At 42.9% G+C, this 26,960-nt stretch overlaps 1 protein-coding gene across 1 annotated transcript; it reads left to right on the plus strand.

The window, feature by feature from the left end:
* The first annotated feature begins 2,529 nt into the window (after positions 1-2,529).
* Positions 2,530-12,073, plus strand: LOC308323031 (uncharacterized protein). The gene is made up of 9 exons (XM_080774619.1): positions 2,530-2,662; positions 4,235-4,303; positions 4,471-4,611; positions 4,781-4,921; positions 5,212-5,280; positions 5,423-10,088; positions 10,270-10,997; positions 11,254-11,609; positions 11,801-12,073. Exons 1-6 carry the CDS (start codon positions 2,575-2,577, stop codon positions 9,655-9,657), a joined length of 4,743 nt encoding a protein of 1,580 aa, XP_080630745.1. The 5' UTR covers positions 2,530-2,574; the 3' UTR covers positions 9,658-10,088; positions 10,270-10,997; positions 11,254-11,609; positions 11,801-12,073.
* Positions 12,074-26,960: the final 14,887 nt, after the last annotated feature.

Raw genomic sequence — 26,960 nt, forward strand, 5'->3', positions numbered from 1 at the left:
TAAGGAGGTCAATGAACACAACGCAAAAACGTTAGCGCTGCTTCATTCTGATGTCACAAACATTGATGCAGATGACTATAGAAAGGACAGATTTTCAGGAAGAATGGCCAGACAAGCAAAACCATGTCGTGGAACCAAGAACGACTTACCAGACACACTACAAGTTGCTGTGGGTGCTCGCGTTATGCTCACCAGAAACATTGATGTGGACGATGGACTTGTGAACGGCACATTTGGTAAAATTGCCCGAATAGTTACCTGTGAAAAAGATGGTGCTATATATACAAAGATGCTTGGGCTTGAGCTGGACAATACAAATGCAGGACAGAGGCACCGTCATAAAACACGCGGAGGACCTGATAATGTTGTGTACATCGAGAGGATAGAGGAAAAGCTGAAGCACGTAGTACGCAGACAGTTTCCCATGAAGCTCGCATTTGCCTGTACAATACACAAAGTGCAAGGCATGACAACCTCTACTGCTGTAGTGTCCCTAAAAAAGATTTTTCAACCCGGTATGGCTTACGTAGCTCTCAGCAGAGTAACCTCTCTCAGTGGAATGCACATCATTGATATGGATGAGACTAAAATCTATGCCAACCCTGAAATCACTGCAGGCCTCGAGAGCATGACCCAACTCAGCTTTGAGGACATAATGCCACTTGCTCACAGCACGCAAACACTGAACACGCCTGACACTCTCACCATCATCCATCACAACACAGAAGGACTGGCACCTCATATCAGTGACATAAAGAGTCATCATGAGCTGGGTCTAGCAGATGTGTTGTGTCTCACGGAAACTCACCTGCATGGATCATTTGTTGCTGAGAGTCTCCATTTGGATGGCTACAGTATGTTCAAGCGAAACAGAAACGTTTCCTACACTAACAATTCTTGCATGGCCAACAGTAACGGGGGTGGAGTTGCTGTATATGTGAAAAACAACATTCAAGCCCGTGAGAAGCCGTACATACATAATGTAACTGACCTGGAGTTTGTGGTTGTCAAAGTTGAAGCCCCAGTGAATGCACTGATTGCTGCTGTGTACAGACCTCCAAACTACGGTGTTAATCAATTCCTCCCAAACCTGAAAAGCCTCTTGGACTCTTTAGAGATCATGGATCATCACCCAATCATTGTGTGTGCAGACTTCAATGAAAATTTGCTGTCCAGTGGAACGCATGCAATATTTGATCTGTTTGAATCCAGAGGATATGCACAGCTAATCACAACTGCGACCACTGAAAAGAACACACTGTTGGACCACATTTTCATCTCTCGACCACAGCATTGTGTCCAGTCAGGTGTATTACGAACCTATCACAGTTACCACAACCCTGTATACTGTGTAATAACCTCTAACGTGTCTCAGTAGAGTAACAGTTATCAAACGATATCAACTTGTATTGTGGAATCTTAAATCCGTATTGTGAAATCTTACAGTGCAATATTTTAAAGTCTTTCATTTTATATGTCAAATTATGTGCTACTGACCACCAATTTACTGTTGGCATTATGACCAATCAATTTAAAGCTATTTCAGGTGAATAATCTGTAGGCTATTGTGCCTTGTTTTTCAAATAAACAAACAGCCAACATCTGATATAAAGTAGATTTACAAAGTCACATTTAATAGACTATTGATATACAACATTGCACTATATTGAATTATTGTTTAATAGAGTAAAGCATAATGTAATGTAGTAGTTTAATTCAGCATAGATTAACAGAACATAATGTAATTAAACAAATTCAACACGATATAATCATAATAGACATCACTGTACATTTTTATGTAGTTTAGAAAAAACAATGTTTAATATAGCAAAACATAATGCAATGTAGTTTAATTAAGCATAGATTAACAGAACATAATGTAATACAACTAATTCATCATTATTATATTATTCAGACATTACTGTATATTTTTATTTAGTTTAGAAAAAACATGTTTAATAGAGTATATAGAGTAATAGAGTAACGCAATTAAGCTTTTGAATAGATTAACAGAACATAATGTAATACAACTAATCCTGCTACCCTAATAGAAAGGGGTGCATGAGCACCTGGCCGCTCATTCGTGCTCTATCTCCGACCAAGCCACACTTCCACCACACATCTCTCTATGCAAAATAAAACCTGCACACTCCCACAAAAGACATAGACTACATAGCATTCGCCAAAAATGCCTTATTTACTGCTTAAATATTACTTTTCTGAAACACGCTATTCTTGCTCAACCTCAACAGCCTACGTCAGAATCGTCATGTTGGCGTCTACTACGCCAACTACGTTCACTTAATGGGGCCAGTCCTTCACAGTGACACACGCGTTAGATGAACCACGCGACCGGGATGGTTTCTACCCCTCAATGTCGTGCCTACTCTACACTGCCATCCCAAGTCCCCTCCCCCTTTCACTGCTCCTGTGTGTGACCTGTGAACTACTCTCTGACTGCACTGTAGGCGTACTCACTCCACCAACAACAAAGACACAAACAACAACGACTCATGCTTGCCACCGCCAACTGGACTGGAATATACTCTGCCATCACCCCCCCACAAACACAATATGCCACGAAGAAAACGCAGCGCACTTTCTAAATACACGCGTGCCTCCAAACTTTTGCGAGCCAGTCGCGCAACACAAACCCAAACAGGTAAATCACACAGCATGTTGCATCCTTCTCAATGTTTCTTGCTTAATCGTTCGTTTGATTTATCCATACATCGCCCTGTGTGTGTGTGTGTGTGTGTGTGTGTGTGTGTGTGTGTGTCGCGAACCGAAACAGGTAATCACACAGCATGTTGCATGCTTCTCAATGTTGTGTGCTTAATAATTTCATTTATCCATACATCGCAATTGCGCCTGTGCGCTGAACATGTTGCATCCTTCTCAATGTTTCTTGCTTAATCGTTCGTTTGATTTATCCATACATCGCCCTGTGTGTGTGTGTGTGTGTGTGTGTGTGTGTGTGTGTGTGTGTGTGTGTGTGTGTGTCGCGAACCGAAACAGGTAATCACACAGCATGTTGCATGCTTCTCAATGTTGCGTGCTTAATAATTTCATTTATCCATACATCGCAATTGCGCCTGTGCGCTGAACCGGCACACTCATGCACTATCCATTCCATGCACATTATTAGTCGCCTATATTTACTACAGTACACTATGCCTACACGCTGGCCCCAGTGTGTGTGTGTGTGTGTGTGTGTGCCCCTCCTCCCTCCCCCATGGCGCTGGCGCTGTGGAATGTCTAAAAAGTTACAGTGAACCTCACCTCACCACAGCCATTCACACAAAGCACGCCAATTGTTGCAGCCTACACAGATCTATTCAGGCCCATTCAATTAATCTATCACTACATTAGTTGCCTGTTCAATCTATCATCTTTTGTTTTACTGCCCATTATATGAAGCATTAACACATTTGCAGACTTTTTCTGGTTGGAGGACTATGAAAAACTGGAATTTTATTTTAGGAAAGGTACTTTTGCTTTGCCAGACTTTTTATGCAGGGCGTGGGAAATAAGGCAGAATGTTTTGTTTGTGTAACAAAAAAAAAAGGGAATATCAACAAAACATATCTGTTTATTGTACACAATGCAATATTGAATGCAATGACATGGTGTGTCCTGTAAGCCCATGTGGGCTGGACGCCTTTGGTGCATGACACAAAAATCAAGAAATCTATCTATCTATCTATTCAGGCCCATTCAATTAATCTATCACTACATTAGTTGCCTGTTCAAAACTATTTTAAACTACGCTTTATGAAATCATTGTTGCAGCCTACACAGATATATTCAGGCCCATTCAATTAATCTATCACTACATTAGTTGCCAATCACTCAGCAACTCCATAACGACTCATCAATTAATTGGAGCAGCCTTACCACAGAAACACAGATTACATGGACATTCAGAATTTCTACACAACAGACATTTGATGCATGGGGATGCCATTATTTCACCTTCAGCTTTGCCAATGTCAATGTATGCTTATTGCTTTCTCATTCCTATACAGCCCATTGCATTGCTCTGTGTGTGCGTGTGACACACAGAGAGTGACACCTCCCCCCTGCTCAGTGTGCGCGTGTGTGTGTGTGTGTGTACACATCTATGTTACATTATGTATGCACTACTGACATTCTGCAATAACACATTTTACTGACATACAGTTTATCATTACTTCTCATACCCAATATCTACATTTTTCATCTACCATCTCAGCACAGCAGCATGACGACAGCCACCAAACACGGACACATACCTGTTCATTGGAAACGCCTCTGGCCACAGGTAACTACACACTAATATCATTACCCACATGGTAGTACCAACTTCACAAATATTTACATTGACTGCATTAATGCAACAGCAGCATTATTACATAACTATTGCACCACAGATGATAACATTAGCTATCATAACAACATACAATTTACGTTTCTCCCCTACCATCTCAGCTCCCAGCCATGAGGACAGGACAACTACCACATCACCCCCAGAAACACACATCAGACCACAAAGAAAACGCACATCACTTTCAGCAGATACACGCAACGCCAAACGGAAGCGTTCCACTCACGCAACAGCACCAGAAACAGGTAATCACACGTTCATAACATGTTGCATGTGTGTGCTTTACCAACTTCACAAATATTTAAATTGACTGCATTAATGCACAGCAGCATTATTACATAACTATTGCACCACAGATGATAACATTAGCTCTCATAACTACATACAATTTACGTTTCTCCCCTACCATCTCAGCTCCCAGCCATGAGGACAGGACAACTACCACATCACCCCCAGAAACACACATCAGACCACGAAAAAAACGCACATCACTTTCAGCAGATACACGCAACGCCAAACGGAAGCGTTCCACTCACGCAACAGCACCAGAAACAGGTAATCACACGTTCATAACATGTTGCATGTGTGTGCTTCTGACAACTTCTGTCTGTGTTTAATAGTTTTCAAGCCCGTGCATTGTTATCTTTCTGTGCTTGCATGCACTTTCCTATTCTCCATTTTATCAACATACGTGTGTGTGTGTGTGTGTGTGTGTGTGTGTGTGTGTGTCACTTTAATGCAACAACACCATCATTAAATAACACTTCTTCCATTGATGACCTACACTTGCAGTTTATCATTACTTCTAACAACACAATATTTACATTTCACCACTACCTTTACAGCTCAGCATCATGAGGCCAGCCACCACACAACGACACACACCCGCTCATTGGAAACGCCTCTGGCCACAGGTAACTAACTACTCATCTTCTCCCATTACCCCTGTACTGCACTTTTGCTGATAACCATTCACTCCATGACCTAACATGCATACATTTCACAACTCTCATCACTTCTAATAACTCATTAATACTCTCCTATCTACCTTCACAGAACCACAATCACGCATGACCAGACAAAAGACAACACACTTCCGAAAAGCCTGGACACCACCTCAACTACTTACACACAGCAATCCATTACAGACACCTAGGATGGACTCGGTCTGCATTTCATGCCATGCTCTCATGTTCCCCTGGGAGACGTCAAAAGGTCCTGTTGGAAAAAAAACCTTCAGTGCCTGTTGCCGTTATGGCCAAATTCAACTCAAACCATTCATGGACCCACCTCCTGCACTAACATCTCTGTTTGCCAGAACGTCACCACAGTCAAGGGAGTTCTTTGACAACATCAGACAGTACAATGGCTTGGTTTCTATGGCTTCTAAGTCTGTGTCTGGCACGAAAATGAACTTCAGAGGACGTGGCCCACAACCATTCAAGATGAGTGGCCAGATGTACCACCTCACTCCCTCAGCAGTCTTTCCTGACAACACACACAAACCCAAATACTCACAAATCTTTGTCTATGACCAAGACAATGAAATTAAGAACCGCCTTCATCACGCAAGGGGAGATGGAGTTAGGGAAGACACTTTGACCTTGATTCAGGATGCCCTGAAAACAGTTAATCCTTTAGTCAGGTCCTTTAAGAGCGGAGCGGAAATGTTCAACCTCAACCCAAGTGAGGACTTCACCATTGTGTTCAAGGCCAAAAGCTCACAGGGAGCACACAAACGTCATCTTAATCCAGATGTGACTAATGTGGTTATTCTGGCACCCGGGGAACAAACACAGCCGAGGGATGTTGTACTCTACAGAACTGCAGCTAATGCACCTAATCAGAGACAAACAACACGAATCAATGCACTCCATCCTATGTATGATCCAACCGCCTATCCCATAATCTTGCCACATGGAGATGCCGGCTACAGCATTGATAATCACATTATGAAAGTTCATGCAACTTCAACCACACAAAAAGTCAGCCTTCAAGAATTCTTCCGATTCCACATGCATCCCAGAACTACCTCCTTCAACACTCTACTGAGGTCGGGGAGACTTGGCCAAGAGTACTTTTGCGATCAGTACAGCAAGATAGAAAGCTGCCGGATGATCTTCTACAGGAGGAAGGAACTGCAAGACAAATACAGGGTACATCAGTATTCAGGTCTGTCTGACATCCTGGCTACTCAACAAACCCAGCCAGGACAGACTGAGGCTGCCCACATTGGTCAACGCATCATTCTTCCAGCTAGCCACACTGGGAGCCCCAGATACCTGTACAAGCACTATCTTGATGCCCTTGCAATAGCAGCCAGATACAAGAACTTTGACTTATTCATCACCATGACTGCAAACCCACGGAGTGACGGTGTTCTGCAAAACCTCTTTCCAGGACAGCAGCCCAATGACAGACCAGACATTGTTAACAAAGTTTTCAAATGGTTCTTGGATAACCTCCTCAAAGACATTAAGTTGGGTGTCTTTGGGAACATGAAGGCTAGAGTACACACCATTGAGGGACAGTTGAGAGGACTGAAACACGCTCACATCCTCCTACTCCTACATGAGACCTTGAGTGTTGATGACATCGATCACATCATTAGGGCAGACATACCCAACCCACAGACAGAGCCACAGCTGTATGAGCTGGTGTCTCAAACAATGCTGCATGGACCCTGTGGAACAGTCAACCCCAACAGCCCCTGCATGGTCAATGGCATCTGTACCAAGAAATTCCCTAAAGCATACTGTGATGAAACTCGCCTACCTCACAATGGCCATGGCTACCCAGAGTACAGAAGACCCATCAACGGTCACACTGCTAGCAAGCACGGCTTTACCTTCGACAGCAGATGGGTCGTGCCTTACAACCCCTGGGTCCTTCTGAAGTACAAGTGCCACATTAATGTTGAATTTGTCGGCTCCTTTCACACCATCAAGTACCTCTACAAGTACATCCATAAGGGAGTTGATGTTGGCACTGTCACCATTGAAGATAAGGATGAGATTTCCAGATTCATCAATGCCAGGACAATTGATGCTCATGACGCACACTGGAGAACAATGGAGTACAAAATCCAGCACAGAGTCCCTGCTGTCTTCAGTCTCGCTATCCACACAGAAGGCCAACAAAATGTCATCTTCACAGAAGGCCATGCACAGGAGGCCCTGACAGCAGCCAAACCCACTACATTACTGGCCTTCTTCCAGCTAAATGTCAGTGACCATCACGCAAGGCAACATCTGTACATGGACATCCCAGAACACTACACTTGGAATTCAAACAGCCACATGTGGAAGGAAAGATCTCCAACATCCACGCACACGCACACTCCAACGACAATAGGAAGGATGTCCAATGTATCAGTACTCCAGGGAGAAAGATTCTACTTAAAAATGCTCCTGGCTCATATCAGGGGACCAACAAGCTATGACGACCTTAAAGTGTATGAGGGCAACCACTACACAACTTTCAAAGACACAGCACGAGCCATGGGCTTGCTGGAGGACGATGGAGAATGGATCACTGCCATGCATGAAGTCTCAAGTTATGCATCCTCAAGAAAACTCAGAGAAACCTTTGCTATCATCCTCCAATACTGTCACCCATCACAGCCCAAACACCTCTTTGAAGAATTCTTCGAAAAGCTCAGTGATGACTTCCTCCATGCAGAAGCCACTGCACAGATGTGCCCTACAGATGCAGTAGACAAGGCATTTATCCACAACCAGGTACTACTTGCACTGGATGATGAGCTCTCACAAATGGGAAATCGTCTATCCAACTACACGGACATGCCACAGCCAACACCACTAACTGAGCAGGAAAAGCTGACACAAATTTTCACATCAGAAAGATTCAACAACACAGAACAAGAAGAAATTGTACAGCTGCTTAGTCCTCTACTGAATGTGGAACAGATGGCACTCTGCCAGGCGGTTTATCAGGCAGTGAATGCACCAAAAGAGGACACCATCACAAGACAATTCATTCTCAACTCCCCAGCAGGCTATGGCAAAACCTTTACATTTAAGGTCATTGCAGCCAACATTAGAGCACAGAATGGCATTGTGCTGTGTGTTGGCAGCACAGGCTTAGCTGCTCAGAACCTTGAGGGTGGCAGGACAGCTCATTCAAGATTTAAAATACCAATCCCTATCTTTGAAGACTCCGTCTGTGCCATAAAAGCTGAGTCCTCCCTGGCTAAGCTAATCAAAGAAAGCAGCATAATCATTTGGGACGAGATCTTCAGTGTTAACCGCTTCAATGTAGAGTGCGTGGAAAGAACACTGAGGGACCTGATGCATTCTGACCAACCTTGGGGTGGCAAAACTGTCCTGTTAGGTGGAGACCCTAGGCAGACACTCCCCGTTATCAAGAGAGCAAGCAGAGCCCAAATTGTTAGAGCTTGCATCCAAATGTCTCCACTCTATCCTCTCATGAAAGAACACAAACTACACTTCAACATGAGGACTGACATAGCTGAGAGGGAGTTTGCCAACTACCTCCTGGACTTGGGGGAAGACAAAATCACACATGGAGATACTGCCATTCAAGTCCACATTCCACCACAGCACTTGGTAAAGGATATGGATACTCTCATTTCAAACACCTTTCCTGACCTGCACAATGGCTGTGTCCACAAAGACAACCTTCTTAAAGGCACTGTATACACTCCATTAAACAAGGACATACGCGAAATCAACAACAGGTGCTTAGCTGAGTTCCCTGGACAAGAGAAAATCTACTTTTCAGCTGACTCAGTTAAAGAGGACAACTACAAGGATTCTCTGCCTATAGAATTCCTCAACTCACTAACACCCTCTGGAATCCCTGACCATAACCTGAAGCTCAAACTAGGAGCTCCTGTCATGCTACTAAGAAACTTGCAATCAGGTCGCGACCGCACTCTCAAGAACGGCACCAGAATGGTGCTGGTGCAGATGATGGACAAAGTACTTGAGTGTGAAATTGCACTAGGGACAAACAGAGGTGAAAGAATCTTCCTTCCAAGGATCCCGCACTATGACAGAGGTGAGGAGTTTCCCTTTACCTTCATCAGACGACAATTCCCTGTCAGGTTAGCTTTCGCCGTTACCATAAATAAAGGTCAGGGCCAGGAAAATGACAGAGTTGGCATCTACTTGCCTCAGCCTGTGTTCGCACATGGCCAACTGTACACAGCCTTCTCTAGGGGAAAGAAAGCCAGTGCTGTCAAAGTTTTAATAGACAATAATGATGAGGGCAAAACTGACAACATTGTTTACACTGAACTCCTTTAATTGTCTATAAATCACACTTCAGACTCTGCAATGGCACCAAACTGTTTTTCCTGAGAACCCTCAACAACAAACTGCTGCTGTGCAAAATTGCAGCCACACAAAAGGAAGTCCTGATCCCTAGAATCAAGTTCATTTCTGATACTCAACATTCCTACTTTGAGTGGGCCAGACGGCAGTTTCCAGTCCGCACCGTTTTTGCCACCACCATCAACAAATCCCAAGGACAGACACTTACAAGAGTGGGGGTCTGGCTTTCGTCCCCTGTCTTCACTCACGGACAGCTTTATGTTGCCAGCTCAAGGACGGGTAACCCAGAAGCTCTCACCTATGCCATAAAGCAAAAAGAAGGACAGCCAGAACATCATACTACCAATGTGGTTTTTCAAGCCTTGCTTCGCGCTGTGCTTCCTGGCCCTACAATCCCCATTGAGGTAAGGCTGTTGCATTGCTACATATGTCATTTCTACACATAATATAAAACTGCTGCTAACCTGAAGATCATTATGATCAAACAAATCACTATCCTTTGTTTCACGTCTGCCCTGGTGGACATGTTTCTCCCATTATGCAGGCTCTACTGACCAAAACTTTTCTGTGTCTCCTTTTCTACAGGCTCAACCATGACAATCTCTGGAACCAGAAACACCCCTTCCACATCACCCCACTCCTCCACGCCCTCCTCTGGATCAGCTGCCCAATATAATTGTTCCTTTACTAAGTTGGCCTTTCCACAACAACTGTGTTCACTGTTGGGGGGGGAGGAGGGTCCAGGTGTTGCAAGGCCAGGGCTCTAAGGGTGTTTTACACTTTGAACTATTGTAGTAGTGTATCTAACATGTTAAAAATGACATAGTGCACTTGATTGTAAAATGTAAAATATTTTGGTTAGTAGAACAGTTTCGTTAATTAACCTCAGGTATACATTTGATGAATATAGTGCACTTAATTGTACAATTTAACATGTTGATTACAAACTGCTGCTATGCAAAATTGCAGCCACACAAAAGGAAGTCCTGATCCCTAGAATCAAGTTCATTGCTGATCCTCAACATTAACATTCCTACTTTGTGTGGGCCAGACGGCAGTTTCCAGTCCGCACCGCTTTTGCCACCACCATCAACAAATCCCAAGGACACACACTTACAAGAGTGGGGGTCTGGCTTTCGTCCCCTGTCTTCACTCACGGACAGCTTTATGTTGCCAGCTCAAGGACGGGTAACCCAGAAACTCTCACGTATGCCATAAAGCAGAAAGAAGGACAGCCAGAACATCATACTACCAATGTGGTTTTTCAAGCCTTGCTTCGCGCTGTGCTTCCTGGCCCTACAATCCCCATTGAGGTAAGGCTGTTGCATTGCTACATATGTCATTTCTACACATGTCATTTCTGAATAATATAAAACTGCTGCTAACCTGAAGATCATTAGGATCAAACAAATCACTATCCTTTGTTTCACGTCTGCCCTGGTGGACATGTTTCTCCCATTATGCAGGCTCTACTGACCAAAACTGCAGCTTCTTCTACTATTCACTGTTAACATTAACACTCACATTTTGTGCTTGAGTCATCCCTTATCTGTGTCTCCTTTTCTACAGGCTCAACCATGACAATCTCTGGAACCAGAAACACCCCTTCCACATCACCCCACTCCTCCACGCCCTCCTCTGGATCAGCTGGCCAATATAAGTGTTCCTTTACTAAGTTGGCCTTTCCACAACAACTGCGTTCACTGTTAACATTAACATTCTTTCCTACAAATACACTCAGACTCCATTAAAAATACACTGAGACCAACATTTTACATGTTTTGACTTTGTCAACCTTTGCTCCCACAGAAGCTCTCACCTATGCCATAAAGCAGAAAGAAAGACAGCCGGAACATCATACTACCAATGTGGTTTTTCAAGCCTTGCTTCGCGCTGTGCTTCCTGGCCCTACAATCCCCATTCACGTAAGGCTGTTGCATTGCTACATATGTCATTTCTACACATGTCATTTCTGAATAATATAAAACTGATGCTAACCTGAACATGATTATGATCAAACAAATCACTATCCTTTGTTTCACGTCTGCCCTGGTGGACATGTTTCTCCCATTATGCAGGCTCTACTGACAAACTTTTCTGTCTCCTTTTCTACAAGCTCAACCATGACAATCTCTGGAACCAGAAACACCCCTTCCACATCACCCCACTCCTCCACGCCCTCCTCTGGATCAGCTGCCCAATATAATTGTTCCTTTAACAACATGTTAAAAATGATATAGTGCACTTCATTGTAAAATGTAAAATCTTTTGATTAGTGGGACATTTTCGTTAATTAACCGTAGGTATACATTTGATGAATATAGTGCACTTAATTGTAAAATGTAACATGTTAATTCATTTGATGTATAGTAAATGTATGTAGGATAAATGGACAGTCATGGTTCCTATTGGGACCACGACTTTAAGGGGGGGGGGGGGGAGTGTGATACCCCACACACATACTGAGTAGTGGATGTGCCTGCCTATTGCCTAACTTTCATCCTGTAGGTGAGCCTGGGTAGGGCATTGGCCCGATGGCTGATGGGAGAGCACCTGGGCCTGGTGTCTCCCAGAGGCCATAAATACCACACTCATCCCAGTTGAGAAGAGAGATCCAGAGGAGCCACACCTGCTGCCTCCACTCCCTTCATTAGCCTCCATGCCTCCGTTCCTTTATGTTTGATTGTTCTTTCCATCCACACATGCACCACACCATGTATCACACATCCATACACTACACCTACACCACTGACTCACTGACTACACATTCCATATAATTTGTTATGTTAAGTACTGCAGTTCTTTTTAGTTCCTTATATAGGCCTATTATTTAATAAATCATATATTGTTCATCTTTCGCACGTCTCCTGCTCCGAATGTTTGTCAAGGCAAGAACCAGCCATGACAATTCTTTCCTACAAATACACTCAGACTCCATAAAAAATACACTGAGACCAACATTTTAAATGTTGTGACTTTGTCTACCTCTCACAATTTCCTTCCTCCAATTTGCGCTGCGCGCCGCTAGGATGAGCGGGCCGAAGGCCCGCGAAATTCTAGTTCATATAATAGGGGGGGGGGTCCTCCATGCAGCCAAGCTCCACCACCTGCCTTGGCTGCCCCAGCCTCTTTGAAGCTGAGAAAGAAAGAGGGATGGACATAGGACCCCACAACAAAACCACAACACTTGGTTTCCAAGAGACAGAAATAGGACCCCCCCCCCCCCCCATAACAATACCCAACCACTGGATGTGGCAGTCGCAGCCCATCCATCCTGCAGCCCCCGATTCCATAGCTGCAACATTACAAGTAAGTTGTTTCCATGGCATGCCAAATATAATGTATTGTAATCCTTGTAATGTGAGTAAGCATCCAATGCTTATTTTGTAACTAACCAAATGCTATTTACAGCTATCTGCAAACAACACTACAACTCTTGGTTTGAGAGGAGCAACAGATGGAAGGAGGATACCCCACCCCTCCCACAAACAAGAACACACCACAGACAGCCCATCCACCCTTCCATAGATACCCTACCTGTTATATGTAAGTTAATTGTATATTAAAATGTATTACAATCTACATAATACGATTAAGCATTCACTACTCAATTTGCAACAATGCACAATTCATATGTATTAGTGATACATGTGTGCTCGTGTGTGTGTGTTTTTACAGGAGGTATCAACCACACTATGAAAAGCTTCACATTTCCAGAGAATGCCAGTCAATCCTGCACCACGTCTCACAGTTCCTGCACTACTGCTACCTGCTGAACGCTTATCTGGGCTGACGACTTACTGCGTTTCATTTACTTTGCATAAGATCCTGGACACTGGGGAGCACTGGATAATTACATTCCACGTTTGGAGCCAGAAGTAGGCGAGTATGGCAGGCTGGTTAGCCAATGACGGGTAAGATCCCACATGGGTAAAACACCCCGGGACAACCTAAGACAGGCACAGTCACAATTACTCAGCCTTAAAGTCACAGTGAGTATCATCTCACCAACGGGTGACAAGTGTGTGTGTGTGTGTGTGTGTGTGCGCGCGCGCGCGCGCGCGCGCGCATGCATGCATGCATGTGTGTGTGTGCACGTGCCCTAGCCTCGACAACCTTACAGGCGTATGCAAAGGCTCAACTTTTAGATATCAGTTTATGTAGACATAGCACTCTACAGTGTATACACATAGTTTCATTATAGATATTCCACTGTCAGAGGGATGTTAAGTTCTTAGCTTGCGCATGATTCTTGATGACTATTATGTAATTTGATGTATTACCATGTGTTCTTGCTTACTCTAAATTGCTCTGGATTAAGAGCGTCTGTCAAATGCCTAAATTGGTGTGTCTGTGGGTCGGGGGGGGGGGGGGGTGCCAGGGAAAAACTGGGATGATGGAAAGTGTTAAACATGGAGGTCACAACTCATTGTTAAATTTATGCTGAACAAATGTTTTCTTGTATATGTCAATGTCAAAAATATCACGCAAAATACTGTTAATAATAATAATAATGCATCAGTAATGCCCTCTATTAATACATATCTAATAGCTACTTTAGCTGGGGGGTGGGGGTAGGGAACTGTGATGGACATTGTGAATCTGTTTTCTTTAACTGTATGTAATGTGTTTTATTTTCGTTTTTCGTTTTATTTTTCGTTTTGTCATTATTTATTTATTTTTGTTTTGTATTTATTATTGTCAATTCATTTCGTGATAAGATTTTGTTTGTATTTGTGCTGCCAGAGGGATGTGGGGGGGAAAAATATATGTCAATTGTTGAAAATACTTATGTGTAATATAAAGAAAATGAATAAACATATGTTTAAAAAAATAAATAGCTACTTTAGTTTACCATTAAGACTGTTATAATGCATCAATAATGTCCTCTATTAATACATCTGATAAATACTTAAGCTATATCACTTTTCTTATTTAGTGAAGTACTAGCCATTGCATGGCTCAATTATTGTCTAAAATGTATGTCAATATTGTTTTTATCAATCTAAACTTTGCACAGATGAACTGCAAAAATACAAATCCTTGTATGTAAAAAATGTATGCCCAAACTCGTGATTTTTTAAAGGTACAGTAGATACTAGTAGAGCCCATCTAAAGTAAGGACTTGTTATGCCTTGTAAAGTATGTATACATGAGATAGAAGCAGTTATATAGAAAATGTCCATACCATCATTAAGCACATGTTTAATGACATGTTATTAACCTGGAATTAAACATTTATAATTGTGTCTACAAATGTTTCGGAAGTGGTAATTTTCTTATGAAATTGGGGGTCTGTGGGACGACCCACCAAGTTTGAGACCTGTAGCATGTTTAGAGATTATCTGGAGTTATGGCCCAGCCAATAGGAAGACAGTGTGGATGGGGCATAATATGTTACAGCTGTAACATAATAGTAAGACCACCCACAAACTTTGAGACCTGTAGCATGCTGGGAAACAGAGTTAAGGCTGTTTAAAGCCTTACATTGCGCATAAAACGCAATGTCTAAAGTTATTGCTGTGTCAAGTTTGAAACTTGGGGACTGGAGTAATAGGGCTGTATTTTGCGTGTCTTAAGTACCAGGTCTTATTCCCTAACTTGAGTAAACTAAAGACCTGGAGGTGTGTTCAATGCCATTTGGCTATTCTGAGTGGCCAAAGAGCATTGATCACGCCTCCAGGTCTTTAGTTTACTCAAGTTAGGGAATAAGACCTGGTACTTAAGACACGCAAAATACAGCCCATAGTGTTCCCATTGGTGGTCTAAGTCCATAATCAAAATTTCGGGACTGTAGCATATTGTAAACAAACGTAGAAAATGTAAGCTGAAATATAAGTTAAAAAAAGTATGAACATTTAGAAAAAATATAGTTTAAGCATAAATAACTGCATAAAGCGGAATAAAGTATGTGGAAGCTGTAGAAGTGTTTTTAAAAGTTTTTCTTTAAAAAAAATTCAAGTTTTTTCTTTTTAAGTAAAAAAATAATATGTTAAAGTTTTTTTGTTAAAGTTTGCATTTTTTTCAAAAAATTTCATTTTTTTCAAAAAATTTCATTTTTTTCAAAAAATTTCATTTTTTTCAAAAAATTTCATTTTTTTCAAAAAAAATTCATTTTTTTCAAAAAAATTAATTTTTTTCAAAAAAATTCATTTTTTTCAAAAAAATTCATTTTTTTCAAAAAATTTCATTTTTTTCAAAAAATTTCATTTTTTTCAAAAAATTTCATTTTTTTCAAAAAAATACTTTTTTTTTCAAAAAAATACTTTTTTTTTCAAAAAAATACTTTTTTTTTCAAAAAAATACTTTTTTTTTCAAAAAAATACTTTTTATTCAAAAAAATACTTTTTTCAAAAAAATACTTTTTTTCAAAAAATTACTTTTTTTTTTTTTTTGCGTGCGTGCGTGCGTGCGTGCGTGCGTGCGTGCGTGCGCTTGCGAGAGCTGTGTAAAGGCCAGCCAATAGGAAGACAGGGTGTGTGTGTGCATGCGTGCTCTTGCGAGAGCTGTGTAAAGGCCAGCCAATAGGAAGACAGGGTGTGTGTGTGCGTGCGTGCGTGCGTGCGTGCGTGCACTTGCTTGTGTCTAGCCTAATTGCACAAATAGCAGACCTACAAGCTCACAAGGTATCGCAGAGCAACTCATTGAGATCTTGTAACTTTAATGTCAAGCCCTGTAATTAAGCCCTTATATGTCTCAGCTGTGGAAGTAAAAAGAGTTCTACTACTTGCCAGCACTATGACTGGGAGATTTCAATGGTCCTGGATGGAGGAAACTATGCCCGAACAAATTGCTCTATCGCAAAAAGTAAAAGTCGAATGCAAATATTTTTTTCGCAAAAAAGTATTTTTTTGAAAAAAGTATTTTTTTGAAAAAAGTATTTTTTTGAATAAAAAGTATTTTTTTGAAAAAAAAAGTATTTTTTTGAAAAAAAAAGTATTTTTTTGAAAAAAAAAGTATTTTTTTCAAAAAATTTCATTTTTTTCAAAAAATTTCATTTTTTTCAAAAAATTTCATTTTTTTCAAAAAAATACTTTTTTTTTCAAAAAAATACTTTTTTTTTCAAAAAAATACTTTTTTTTTCAAAAAAATACTTTTTTTTTCAAAAAAATACTTTTTATTCAAAAAAATACTTTTTTCAAAAAAATACTTTTTTCAAAAAAATACTTTTTTTCAAAAAATTACTTTTTTTTTTTTTTTTGCGTGCGTGCGTGCGTGCGTGCGTGCGTGCGTGCGTGCGCTTGCGAGAGCTGTGTAAAGGCCAGCCAATAGGAAGACAGGGTGTGTGTGTGCATGCGTGCTCTTGCGAGAGCTGTGTAAAGGCCAGCCAATAGGAAGACAGGGTGTGTGTGTGCGTGCGTGCGTGCGTGCGTGCGTGCACTTGCTTGTGTCTAGCCTAATTGCACAAATAGCAGACCTACAAGCTCACAAGGTATCGCAGAGCAACTCATTGAGATCTTGTAACTTTAATGTCAAGCCCTGTAATTAAGCCCTTATATGTCTCAGCTGTGGAAGTAAAAAGAGTTCTACTACTTGCCAGCACTATGACTGGGAGATTTCAATGGTCCTGGATGGAGGAAACTATGCCCGAACAAATTGCTCTATCGCAAAAAGTAAAAGTCGAATGCAAATATTTTTTTCGCTGTGAGTGGCCTGAGATATTGAGGTACACCATGTGCGATTGTGGTGTTGGTACGATTGAAAATGTGGTTATAAGAGCGAGTTAAGAATTGTCAGCGCAATAATTTCCTCGTAAGAATTATACAATGGAGGTCAATGAGCAGATTGACTGTTTTTGTGTCACTTAAAAGGCCGTAGTTCACATTCTGTATGTCTCTGTGCTTTGGTGGTCACATTGTGTGAAAGAGGACATGTGTGGCTACAAAATGACAAAAGAACATGCGTGTAAAATGAATACTTTGGCCGGGACGACAATTTGTTTGGTAAATTTTCAAGGAAAGAATTTCAGTCTCCACACTCTAGTCAAAGAAGGCCCGCACTCTAAAATGGCACTAATTACGCGAAACGGCCTGCGATTGAACTGCGATTTCGGAAAAACCGTTTAACGTATTCGAATACGGTTTGAACCACGAAAAAGTCCAGAGTCGTGTGAGCGTTCTAAAGTTTAAATCACGTTTCTACGACAAAGTATGCCAGAGTAATGAGGCTGCAAAAGTGAGGTTGATTTAGAGATAAATCCCATTCATTGTCTATGGGAGGCAAAAACTATAAATAAAGTTAAATATTTTAAAAAGTATAAACTTTTTCAAAACAACTTTTTCACCAATGAAAGTTCAAAGATAGATGAACATTATAAAGTTTGAATGAAGTTTCAAAGTGAAAGTATGACGGAGTAATAAGAGCTCAAAAAAGTTAACTGTGAAAAATGGGACCTTTCTTCCATCGACTCTCATTATAAAGGATGTTAAAAAAAGTTAAAAAGTTAAAAAGTATAAAAAGTATAAAACTTTGTAAAAATAAAAATACAAGCACCCATCACTGCAAAGAGCTGAACAGTTTGAAGTTTGAACTAAATTTCTAGCATAAAGTATGTGGAAGTAGTAGGGTGCCAAAAAAAAGCGGCGGAATAAATAAAGAATAAATATAGGCTGGCAATAACTAGTGTGTGCTCGCTGTAGCGAGCCCACAATAATCGTATATGTTCCGAAACTTTGACCGCTATGGCCGGCCGCACGGTTTACCAAAGCCCCGCAATATATACATCAAAACGTGCGGCTCGGCCGGGAATGGTGTGCTTGTGCTTTTCTTTCCGATTCGCGTTACCGTGCCGACGTAATTCGCAATAAACTACGCGAAAAATCCCCATTCAAAGTCAATGGGGAAACGCGGGTAAAAACAGAAAACAACGCGTTACTTTAGAGCCACATTGCTCTGGCATACTGTTACGTAGAAACACGATTTGAACGTCAAACAGCACACGAGGCAATCGACTTTGTTGTGGTTCAGACGGAATTCGAATACGTTGCACGGTTTGCCCGCTATCGCAGTTCAAAGTGTGTGTGGTCTGAGCAAAAATCTCGACTTAGAGTGTCGCACGCCCAGAGAGAGACCGGGTCAGAGTGAGCGGCCAGTGTGAAAACTGTAGCGAAATTCTCAGAACAAATCGTCCTCACGGCCAAAATATTAACTTTACACGCATGGGTTTCGGTAATTTTGTAGCCACACTCGTCCTCTTTCACCCAATGTCACAACCACAGCCCAGATTCATATGGTACGCGAACTACAGCCCTGAAAGCGACAGGTGTACCATCATAATGTTTCATGAAACGCCATGTTAACTGCCTGAATGAGTCAGCATTTTTTTCATCACAAACACAATTTCTTAACTCGCTCTTATAACCACGTTTTTTATCGTACCAATACCACGATCGCACACGGCGTACCTCAATGTCTCGGGTCACTCACGGCGAAAACAAAAATCGCATTCGACTTTTACTTTTTGCGCTAGAGCAATTTTTTCGGACCGTATATCTGAACAAATTCAGCATAACAAAAAAAAGGGGTTCCCGTTCAGAATGGGTTAACTTTCAATAGTGGTGGCATTTGCATAGACTAGCCCAGCTGAAATTGATACATTGTTAATGATTCACCCTTCACACACGCGCACACACAAACGCACACGCACGCACATGCACACATGTGCACGCACACACACACACACACACACACATTGAAAGTCAATGAAGAACATTGGGGAAACACATAACTCTGTCATTTCTCAACCGTTTCAGACGCAGGGTGGCTCGCCGGAACCGGGCCGCCCCCCTGAGAGAAACCAAATGGACACACACACACACACACACACACACACACTCACACACACACACACACACACACACACACACACCAACACACAAACCCTCTCTTCCTATTGGCTGGCCTTAACACAGCTCTAACTTTTGTTTGCAACATGCTACAGTCTTGAAACTTGCTCCATGGACTTGGACCACCAATAGGAGCACGCTGTAAATGTTTAATTGCTTAAGCCCCGCCCCTCTGTCTTCCTATTGGCTGGCCTTTACACAGCTCTAACTATTGTTTACAACATGCTACAGCCTCAAACTTTGGTACATGGACGTAGACCATCAAGAGGAACAAGCTGTGATGGCTTAATTGCTTAAGCCCCGCCCCTCTGTCGTCCTATTGGCTGGCCTTTACACAGCTCTAACTATTGTTTACAACATGCTACAGCCTCAAACTTTGGTACATGGACGTATACCATCAAGAGGAACAAGCTGTAATGGCTTAATTGCTTAAGCCCCGCCCCTCTGTATTCCTATTGGCTGGCCTTTAAACAGCTATAACTTTTGCTTGCAGCATGCTACAGTCTTGAAACTTGCTCCATGGACTTGGACCACCAATAGGAGCACGCTGTAAATGTTTAATTGCTTAAGCCCCGCCCCTCTGTCGTCCTATTGGCTGGCCTTTACACAGCTCTAACTATTGTTTACAACATGCTACAGCCTCAAACTTTGGTACATGGACGTATACCATCAAGAGGAACAAGCTGTAATGGCTTAATTGCTTAAGCCCCGCCCCTCTGTATTCCTATTGGCTGGCCTTTAAACAGCTATAACTTTTGCTTGCAGCATGCTACAGTCTTGAAACTTGCTCCATGGACTTGGACCACCAATAGGAGCACGCTGTAAATGTTTAATTGCTTAAGCCCCGCCCCTCTGTCGTCCTATTGGCTGGCCTTTACACAGCTCTAACTATTGTTTACAACATGCTACAGCCTCAAACTTTGGTACATGGACGTATACCATCAAGAGGAACAAGCTGTAATGGCTTAATTGCTTAAGCCCCGCCCCTCTGTATTCCTATTGGCTGGCCTTTAAACAGCTATAACTTTTGCTTGCAGCATGCTACAGTCTTGAAACTTGCTCCATGGACTTGGACCACCAATAGGAGCACGCTGTAAATGTTTAATTGCTTAAGCCCCGCCCCTCTGTCGTCCTATTGGCTGGCCTTTACACAGCTCTAACTATTGTTTACAACATGCTACAGCCTCAAACTTTGGTACATGGACGTATACCATCAAGAGGAACAAGCTGTAATGGCTTAATTGCTTAAGCCCCGCCCCTCTGTATTCCTATTGGCTGGCCTTTAAACAGCTATAACTTTTGCTTGCAGCATGCTACAGTCTTGAAACTTGCTCCATGGACTTGGACCACCAATAGGAGCACGCTGTAAATGTTTAATTGCTTAAGCCCCGCCCCTCTGTCGTCCTATTGGCTGGCCTTTACACAGCTCTAACTATTGTTTACAACATGCTACAGCCTCAAACTTTGGTACATGGACGTATACCATCAAGAGGAACAAGCTGTAATGGCTTAATTGCTTAAGCCCCGCCCCTCTGTATTCCTATTGGCTGGCCTTTAAACAGCTATAACTTTTGCTTGCAGCATGCTACAGTCTTGAAACTTGCTCCATGGACTTGGACCACCAATAGGAGCACGCTGTAAATGTTTAATTGCTTAAGCCCCGCCCCTCTGTCGTCCTATTGGCTGGCCTTTACACAGCTCTAACTATTGTTTACAACATGCTACAGCCTCAAACTTTGGTACATGGACGTATACCATCAAGAGGAACAAGCTGTAATGGCTTAATTGCTTAAGCCCCGCCCCTCTGTATTCCTATTGGCTGGCCTTTACACAGCTATAACTTTTGTTTGCAACATGCTACAGTCTTGAAACTTGCTCCATGGACTTGGACCACCAATAGGAGCACGCTGTAAATGTTTAATTGCTTAAGCCCCGCCCCTCTGTCTTCCTATTGGCTGGCCTTTACACAGCTCTAACTTTTGTTTACAACATGCTACAGCCTCAAACTTTGGTACATGGACGTAGGCCATCAAGAGGAACAAGCTGCAATGGCTTAATTGCTTAAGCCCCGCCCCTCTGTCTTCCTATTGGCTGGCCTTTACACAGCTATAACTTTTGTTTGCAACATGCTACAGTCTTGAAACTTGCTCCATGGACTTAGACCAAGTTGACCACCTCTCACACACGCGCACACACGAACGCACATGCACCTACATGCACACATGTGCACGCACACACACACACAATGGAGAAAATCGGGGAAACGCGTAACTCTGTCATTTCTCGACCGTTTCAGAAGCAGGGCGGCTCGCCAGTACCGGGCCGCCCCCTGAACGAAACCAAATGGACCCTTACAGCTCAGACATCTTAGCATTAGCATGTTAGCATATTAGCATTAGCATGTTAGCATGTTAGCATTAGCATGTTAGCATTAAAATGTTAGCATGCTAGCATGTTAGCATGTTAGTATTAGCATGTTAGCATTATAATGTTGGTGGCAACATAATGCGCAATAAACTTAGACAAAATACCCCATTGAAAGTCAATGGGGAGAACCGGCTCACATGTAACCAAATGGACCCTTCTGAGAGGCTAAATGTCATCAAATGGTGGTCCGTGGCTCAAATGCTGCACAGACTTGGCGAGCTTCAGGCACCCAGTAAAATTTCTTGAAATTTTGTTTCTAGTTATTAAAGGTCCGCTGACATGCCCCGAAATTAATATGGGTGGTACAGCACATCACGTGGTCTGACTGAAAACAGTTTGAAACAGTTTGAAACGGGGCTACGGCGCTAGCAACAAGTGGCTATGGGTCAGGCTAGCGTTTTTGACGGTACATTTAGCGTCATATTGGCTATAAATGTAATTGAAAAAAATTATTTTTTCGCCAGAAATGCTTAGTTTGAATGCAATTGAGGTTGGCGTGGGGTTTTTTAGGGGAACTGCAGCACAAGCGCAAATTTTGGACTGGAGTCCCATGTTCCCCCGGTCGCCAACACCCCTGTCTGCCCGCTCTGAGACCTCTCAGCCCCGCAGCGCGACAGTCGCGACTACGGACGGTCTGCTGTTGTCTGGCCGCTGTGAGAGCAGCGCGACTACTGTTCTTTTCCCCTCTCAGCCGCAGGCTGACATGTACACCCTCGCTCTCACTCTGTAATACCGTAGTTAGTTACCACAACATTGTTCAAGTGAACTATAGTGTGTTTATGTTTGTATTCATTGTAATAATAAATATCGCTATGCCGAGGCATAGTCTTGCGGACGAGATCATGAGCCTCTACGGGGGACTGGGCATGTGTGTACACACACAGCATAGCAACTTATGCTACTATTTTGGTGTCACATTTAGCTTGAATACTGGGTGAAAGTCTCATTCAAAAAATTAATTTTTCGCAACATTGTTCAGGTGAACTGTGTGTTTATGCTTGTTCATTGTAATAATCAATATCGCTATGATTATTTTATTTATCGCCGCGTCGCTCCGGCTCCGCATGACAACATACAGTCTAGCCCGTCTCAGATGCAGGCTGCACACACACGGACGGACGGACGTATAGTCTCTGGTACGCACACACACACACACACGCAATGGCACGGAATCTGCCTCGGGCGTCTGTAGCTCTCTTCCCCGCTGTCATGCACTATAGCCGTGTGTGTGTGTGTGTGCGTACACACATGCCCAGTTCAATGCGGGGACCTGACCAGAGACTATACGTCCGTCCGTCCGTGTGTGTGCAGCCTGCATCTGAGACGGGCTAGACTGTATGTTGTCATGCGGAGCGACGCGGCGATAAATAAAATAATCATAGCGATATTGATTATTACAATGAACAAGCATAAACACACAGTTCACCTGAACAATGTTGCGAAAAATTAATTTTTTGAATGAGACTTTCACCCAGTATTCAAGCTAAATGTGACACCAAAATAGTAGCATAAGTTGCTATGCTACCACGGCCACCAAGCCCGGCGAGCCCGCATAGAAGTCGTTGGGGAAAGCTTTCGCCACCCTGACGTCAGAATCACGATAGCATAGTTTGATAGCAGTTATTAGCTCCCGAGGGGCGTGTCACTCCGCCTTTAAGTATTGGTTTCGGATTTCAACCTGTGTTTCTGCCATTGCATGGCAGGCACCCAGAATAATAATAATCGTATATGTTCCGAAACTTTGACCGCTATGGCCGGCCGCACGGTTTACCAAAGCCCCGCAATATATACATTAAAACGTGCGGCTCGGCCGGGAATGGTGTGCTTGTGCTTTTCTTTCCGATTCGCGTTACCGTGCCGACGTAATTCGCAATAAACTACGCGAAAAATCCCCATTCAAAGTCAATGGGGAAACACGGGTAAAAACAGAAAACGACGCGTTACTTTAGAGCCACATTGCTCTGGCATACTGTTACGTAGAAACACGATTTGAACGTCAAACAGCACACGAGGCAATCGACTTTGTTGTGGTTCAGACGGAATTCGAATACGTTGCACGGTTTGCCCGCTATCGCAGTTCAAAGTGTGTGTGGTCTGAGCAAAAATCTCGACTTAGAGTGTCGCACGCCCAGAGAGAGAGCGGGTCAGAGTGAGCGGCCAGTGTCAAAACTGTAGCGAAATTCTCAGAACAAATCGTCCTCACGGCCAAAATATTAACTTTACACGCATGTGTATCGGTAATTTTGTAGCCACACTCGTCCTCTTTCACCCAATGTCACAACCACAGCCCAGATTCATATGGTACGTGAACTACAGCCCTGAAAGCGACAGGTGTACCATCATAAAGTGTCATGAAACGCCATGTTAACTGCCTGAATGAGTCAGCATTTTTTTCATCACAAACACAATTTCTTAACTCGCTCTTATAACCACATTTTTTATCGTACCAATACCACGATCGCACACGGCGTACCTCAATGTCTCGGGTCACTCACGGCGAAAACAAAAATCGCATTCGACTTTTACTTTTTGCGCTAGAGCAATTTGTTCGGACCATATATCTGAACAAATTCTCTCATTGAGTCACTGTGCTGACTTTTTTTTTTTGACGTGTTTGCATTCGCATAGACTAGCCCTGCCCCAAGCTCAGGTGAAATTGATACTTTGTTAATGATTCAAGGTCAAGTTGACCACATCTCAAACACGCGCACACACGAACGCACATGCACGCACATGCACAAATGTGCACGCACACACACACACATTGAAAGTCAATAGAGAAAATCAGGGAAACATGTAACTCTGTCATTTGTCAACCGTTTCAGACGCGGGGTGGCTCGCCGGAACCGGGCCGCCCCCCTGAGCGAAACCAAATGGACACACACACACACACACACACACACACACACACACACACACACAAACCCTCTCTTCCTATTGGCTGGCCTTTACACAGCTCTAACTTTTGCTTGCAGCATGCTACAGTCTTGAAACTTGCTCCATGGACTTGGACCACCAATAGGAGCACGCTGTAAATGTTTAATTGCTTAAGCTCCGCCCCTCTGTCGTCCTATTGGCTGGCCTTTACACAGCTCTAACTATTGTTTACAACATGCTACAGCCTCAAACTTTGGTACATGGACGTAGACCATCAAGAGGAACAAGCTGTAATGGCTTAATTGCTTAAGCCCCGCCCCTCTGTATTCCTATTGGCTGGCCTTTAAACAGCTATAACTTTTGTTTGCAACATGCTACAGTCTTGAAACTTGCTCCATGGACTTGGACCACCAATAGGAGCACGCTGTAAATGTTTAATTGCTTAAGCCCCGCCCCTCTGTCTTCCTATTGGCTGGCCTTTACACAGCTCTAACTATTGTTTACAACATGCTACAGCCTCAAACTTTGGTACATGGACGTATACCATCAAGAGGAACAAGCTGTAATGGCTTAATTGCTTAAGCCCCGCCCCTCTGTAATCCTATTGGCTGGCCTTTAAACAGCTATAACTTTTGTTTGCAACATGCTACAGTCTTGAAACTTGCTCCATGGACTTGGACCACCAATAGGAGCACGCTGTAAATGTTGAATTGCTTAAGCCCCGCCCCTCTGTCTTCCTATTGGCTGGCCTTTACACAGCTCTAACTATTGTTTACAACATGCTACAGCCTCAAACTTTGGTACATGGACGTAGACCATCAAGAGGAACAAGCTGTAATGGCTTAATTGCTTAAGCCCCGCCCCTCTGTATTCCTATTGGCTGGCCTTTACACAGCTATAACTTTTGTTTGCAACATGCTACAGTCTTGAAACTTGCTCCATGGACTTGGACCACCAATAGGAGCACGCTGTAAATGTTTAATTGCTTAAGCCCCGCCCCTCTGTCTTCCTATTGGCTGGCCTTTACACAGCTCTAACTATTGTTTACAACATGCTACAGCCTCAAACTTTGGTACATGGACGTAGACCATCAAGAGGAACAAGCTGTAATGGCTTAATTGCTTAAGCCCCGCCCCTCTGTATTCCTATTGGCTGGCCTTTACACAGCTATAACTTTTGTTTGCAACATGCTACAGTCTTGAAACTTGCTCCATGGACTTGGACCACCAAAAGGAGCACGCTGTAAATGTTTAATTGCTTAAGCCCCGCCCCTCTGTCTTCCTATTGGCTGGCCTTTACACAGCTGTAACTATTGTTTACAACATGCTACAGCCTCAAACTTTGGTACATGGACGTATACCATCAAGAGGAACAAGCTGTAATGGCTTAATTGCTTAAGCCCCGCCCCTCTGTAATCCTATTGGCTGGCCTTTAAACAGCTATAACTTTTGTTTGCAACATGCTACAGTCTTGAAACTTGCTCCATGGACTTGGACCACCAATAGGAGCACGCTGTAAATGTTGAATTGCTTAAGCCCCGCCCCTCTGTCTTCCTATTGGCTGGCCTTTACACAGCTCTAACTATTGTTTACAACATGCTACAGCCTCAAACTTTGGTACATGGACGTAGACCATCAAGAGGAACAAGCTGTAATGGCTTAATTGCTTAAGCCCCGCCCCTCTGTATTCCTATTGGCTGGCCTTTACACAGCTATAACTTTTGTTTGCAACATGCTACAGTCTTGAAACTTGCTCCATGGACTTGGACCACCAATAGGAGCACGCTGTAAATGTTTAATTGCTTAAGCCCCGCCCCTCTGTCTTCCTATTGGCTGGCCTTTACACAGCTCTAACTATTGTTTACAACATGCTACAGCCTCAAACTTTGGTACATGGACGTAGACCATCAAGAGGAACAAGCTGTAATGGCTTAATTGCTTAAGCCCCGCCCCTCTGTATTCCTATTGGCTGGCCTTTACACAGCTATAACTTTTGTTTGCAACATGCTACAGTCTTGAAACTTGCTCCATGGACTTGGACCACCAATAGGAGCACGCTGTAAATGTTTAATTGCTTAAGCCCCGCCCCTCTGTCTTCCTATTGGCTGGCCTTTACACAGCTCTAACT

Source organism: Protomyctophum bolini (assembly GCF_963924005.1).
Source record: "Protomyctophum bolini genome assembly, chromosome: 10".
NCBI classification, from domain to species: domain Eukaryota; kingdom Metazoa; phylum Chordata; class Actinopteri; order Myctophiformes; family Myctophidae; genus Protomyctophum; species Protomyctophum bolini.

Bases quoted from the DNA above. Each gene is read 5' to 3' on its own strand.
- LOC308323031 (XM_080774619.1), top strand. From the start codon at position 2,575: ATGCCACGAAGAAAACGCAGCGCACTTTCTAAATACACGCGTGCCTCC. The intron at 4,922-5,211 runs GTAATCACACGT...CTACCTTTACAG, and splicing joins CGCAACAGCACCAGAAACAG to CTCAGCATCATGAGGCCAGC. The intron at 5,281-5,422 runs GTAACTAACTAC...CTACCTTCACAG, and splicing joins GGAAACGCCTCTGGCCACAG to AACCACAATCACGCATGACC.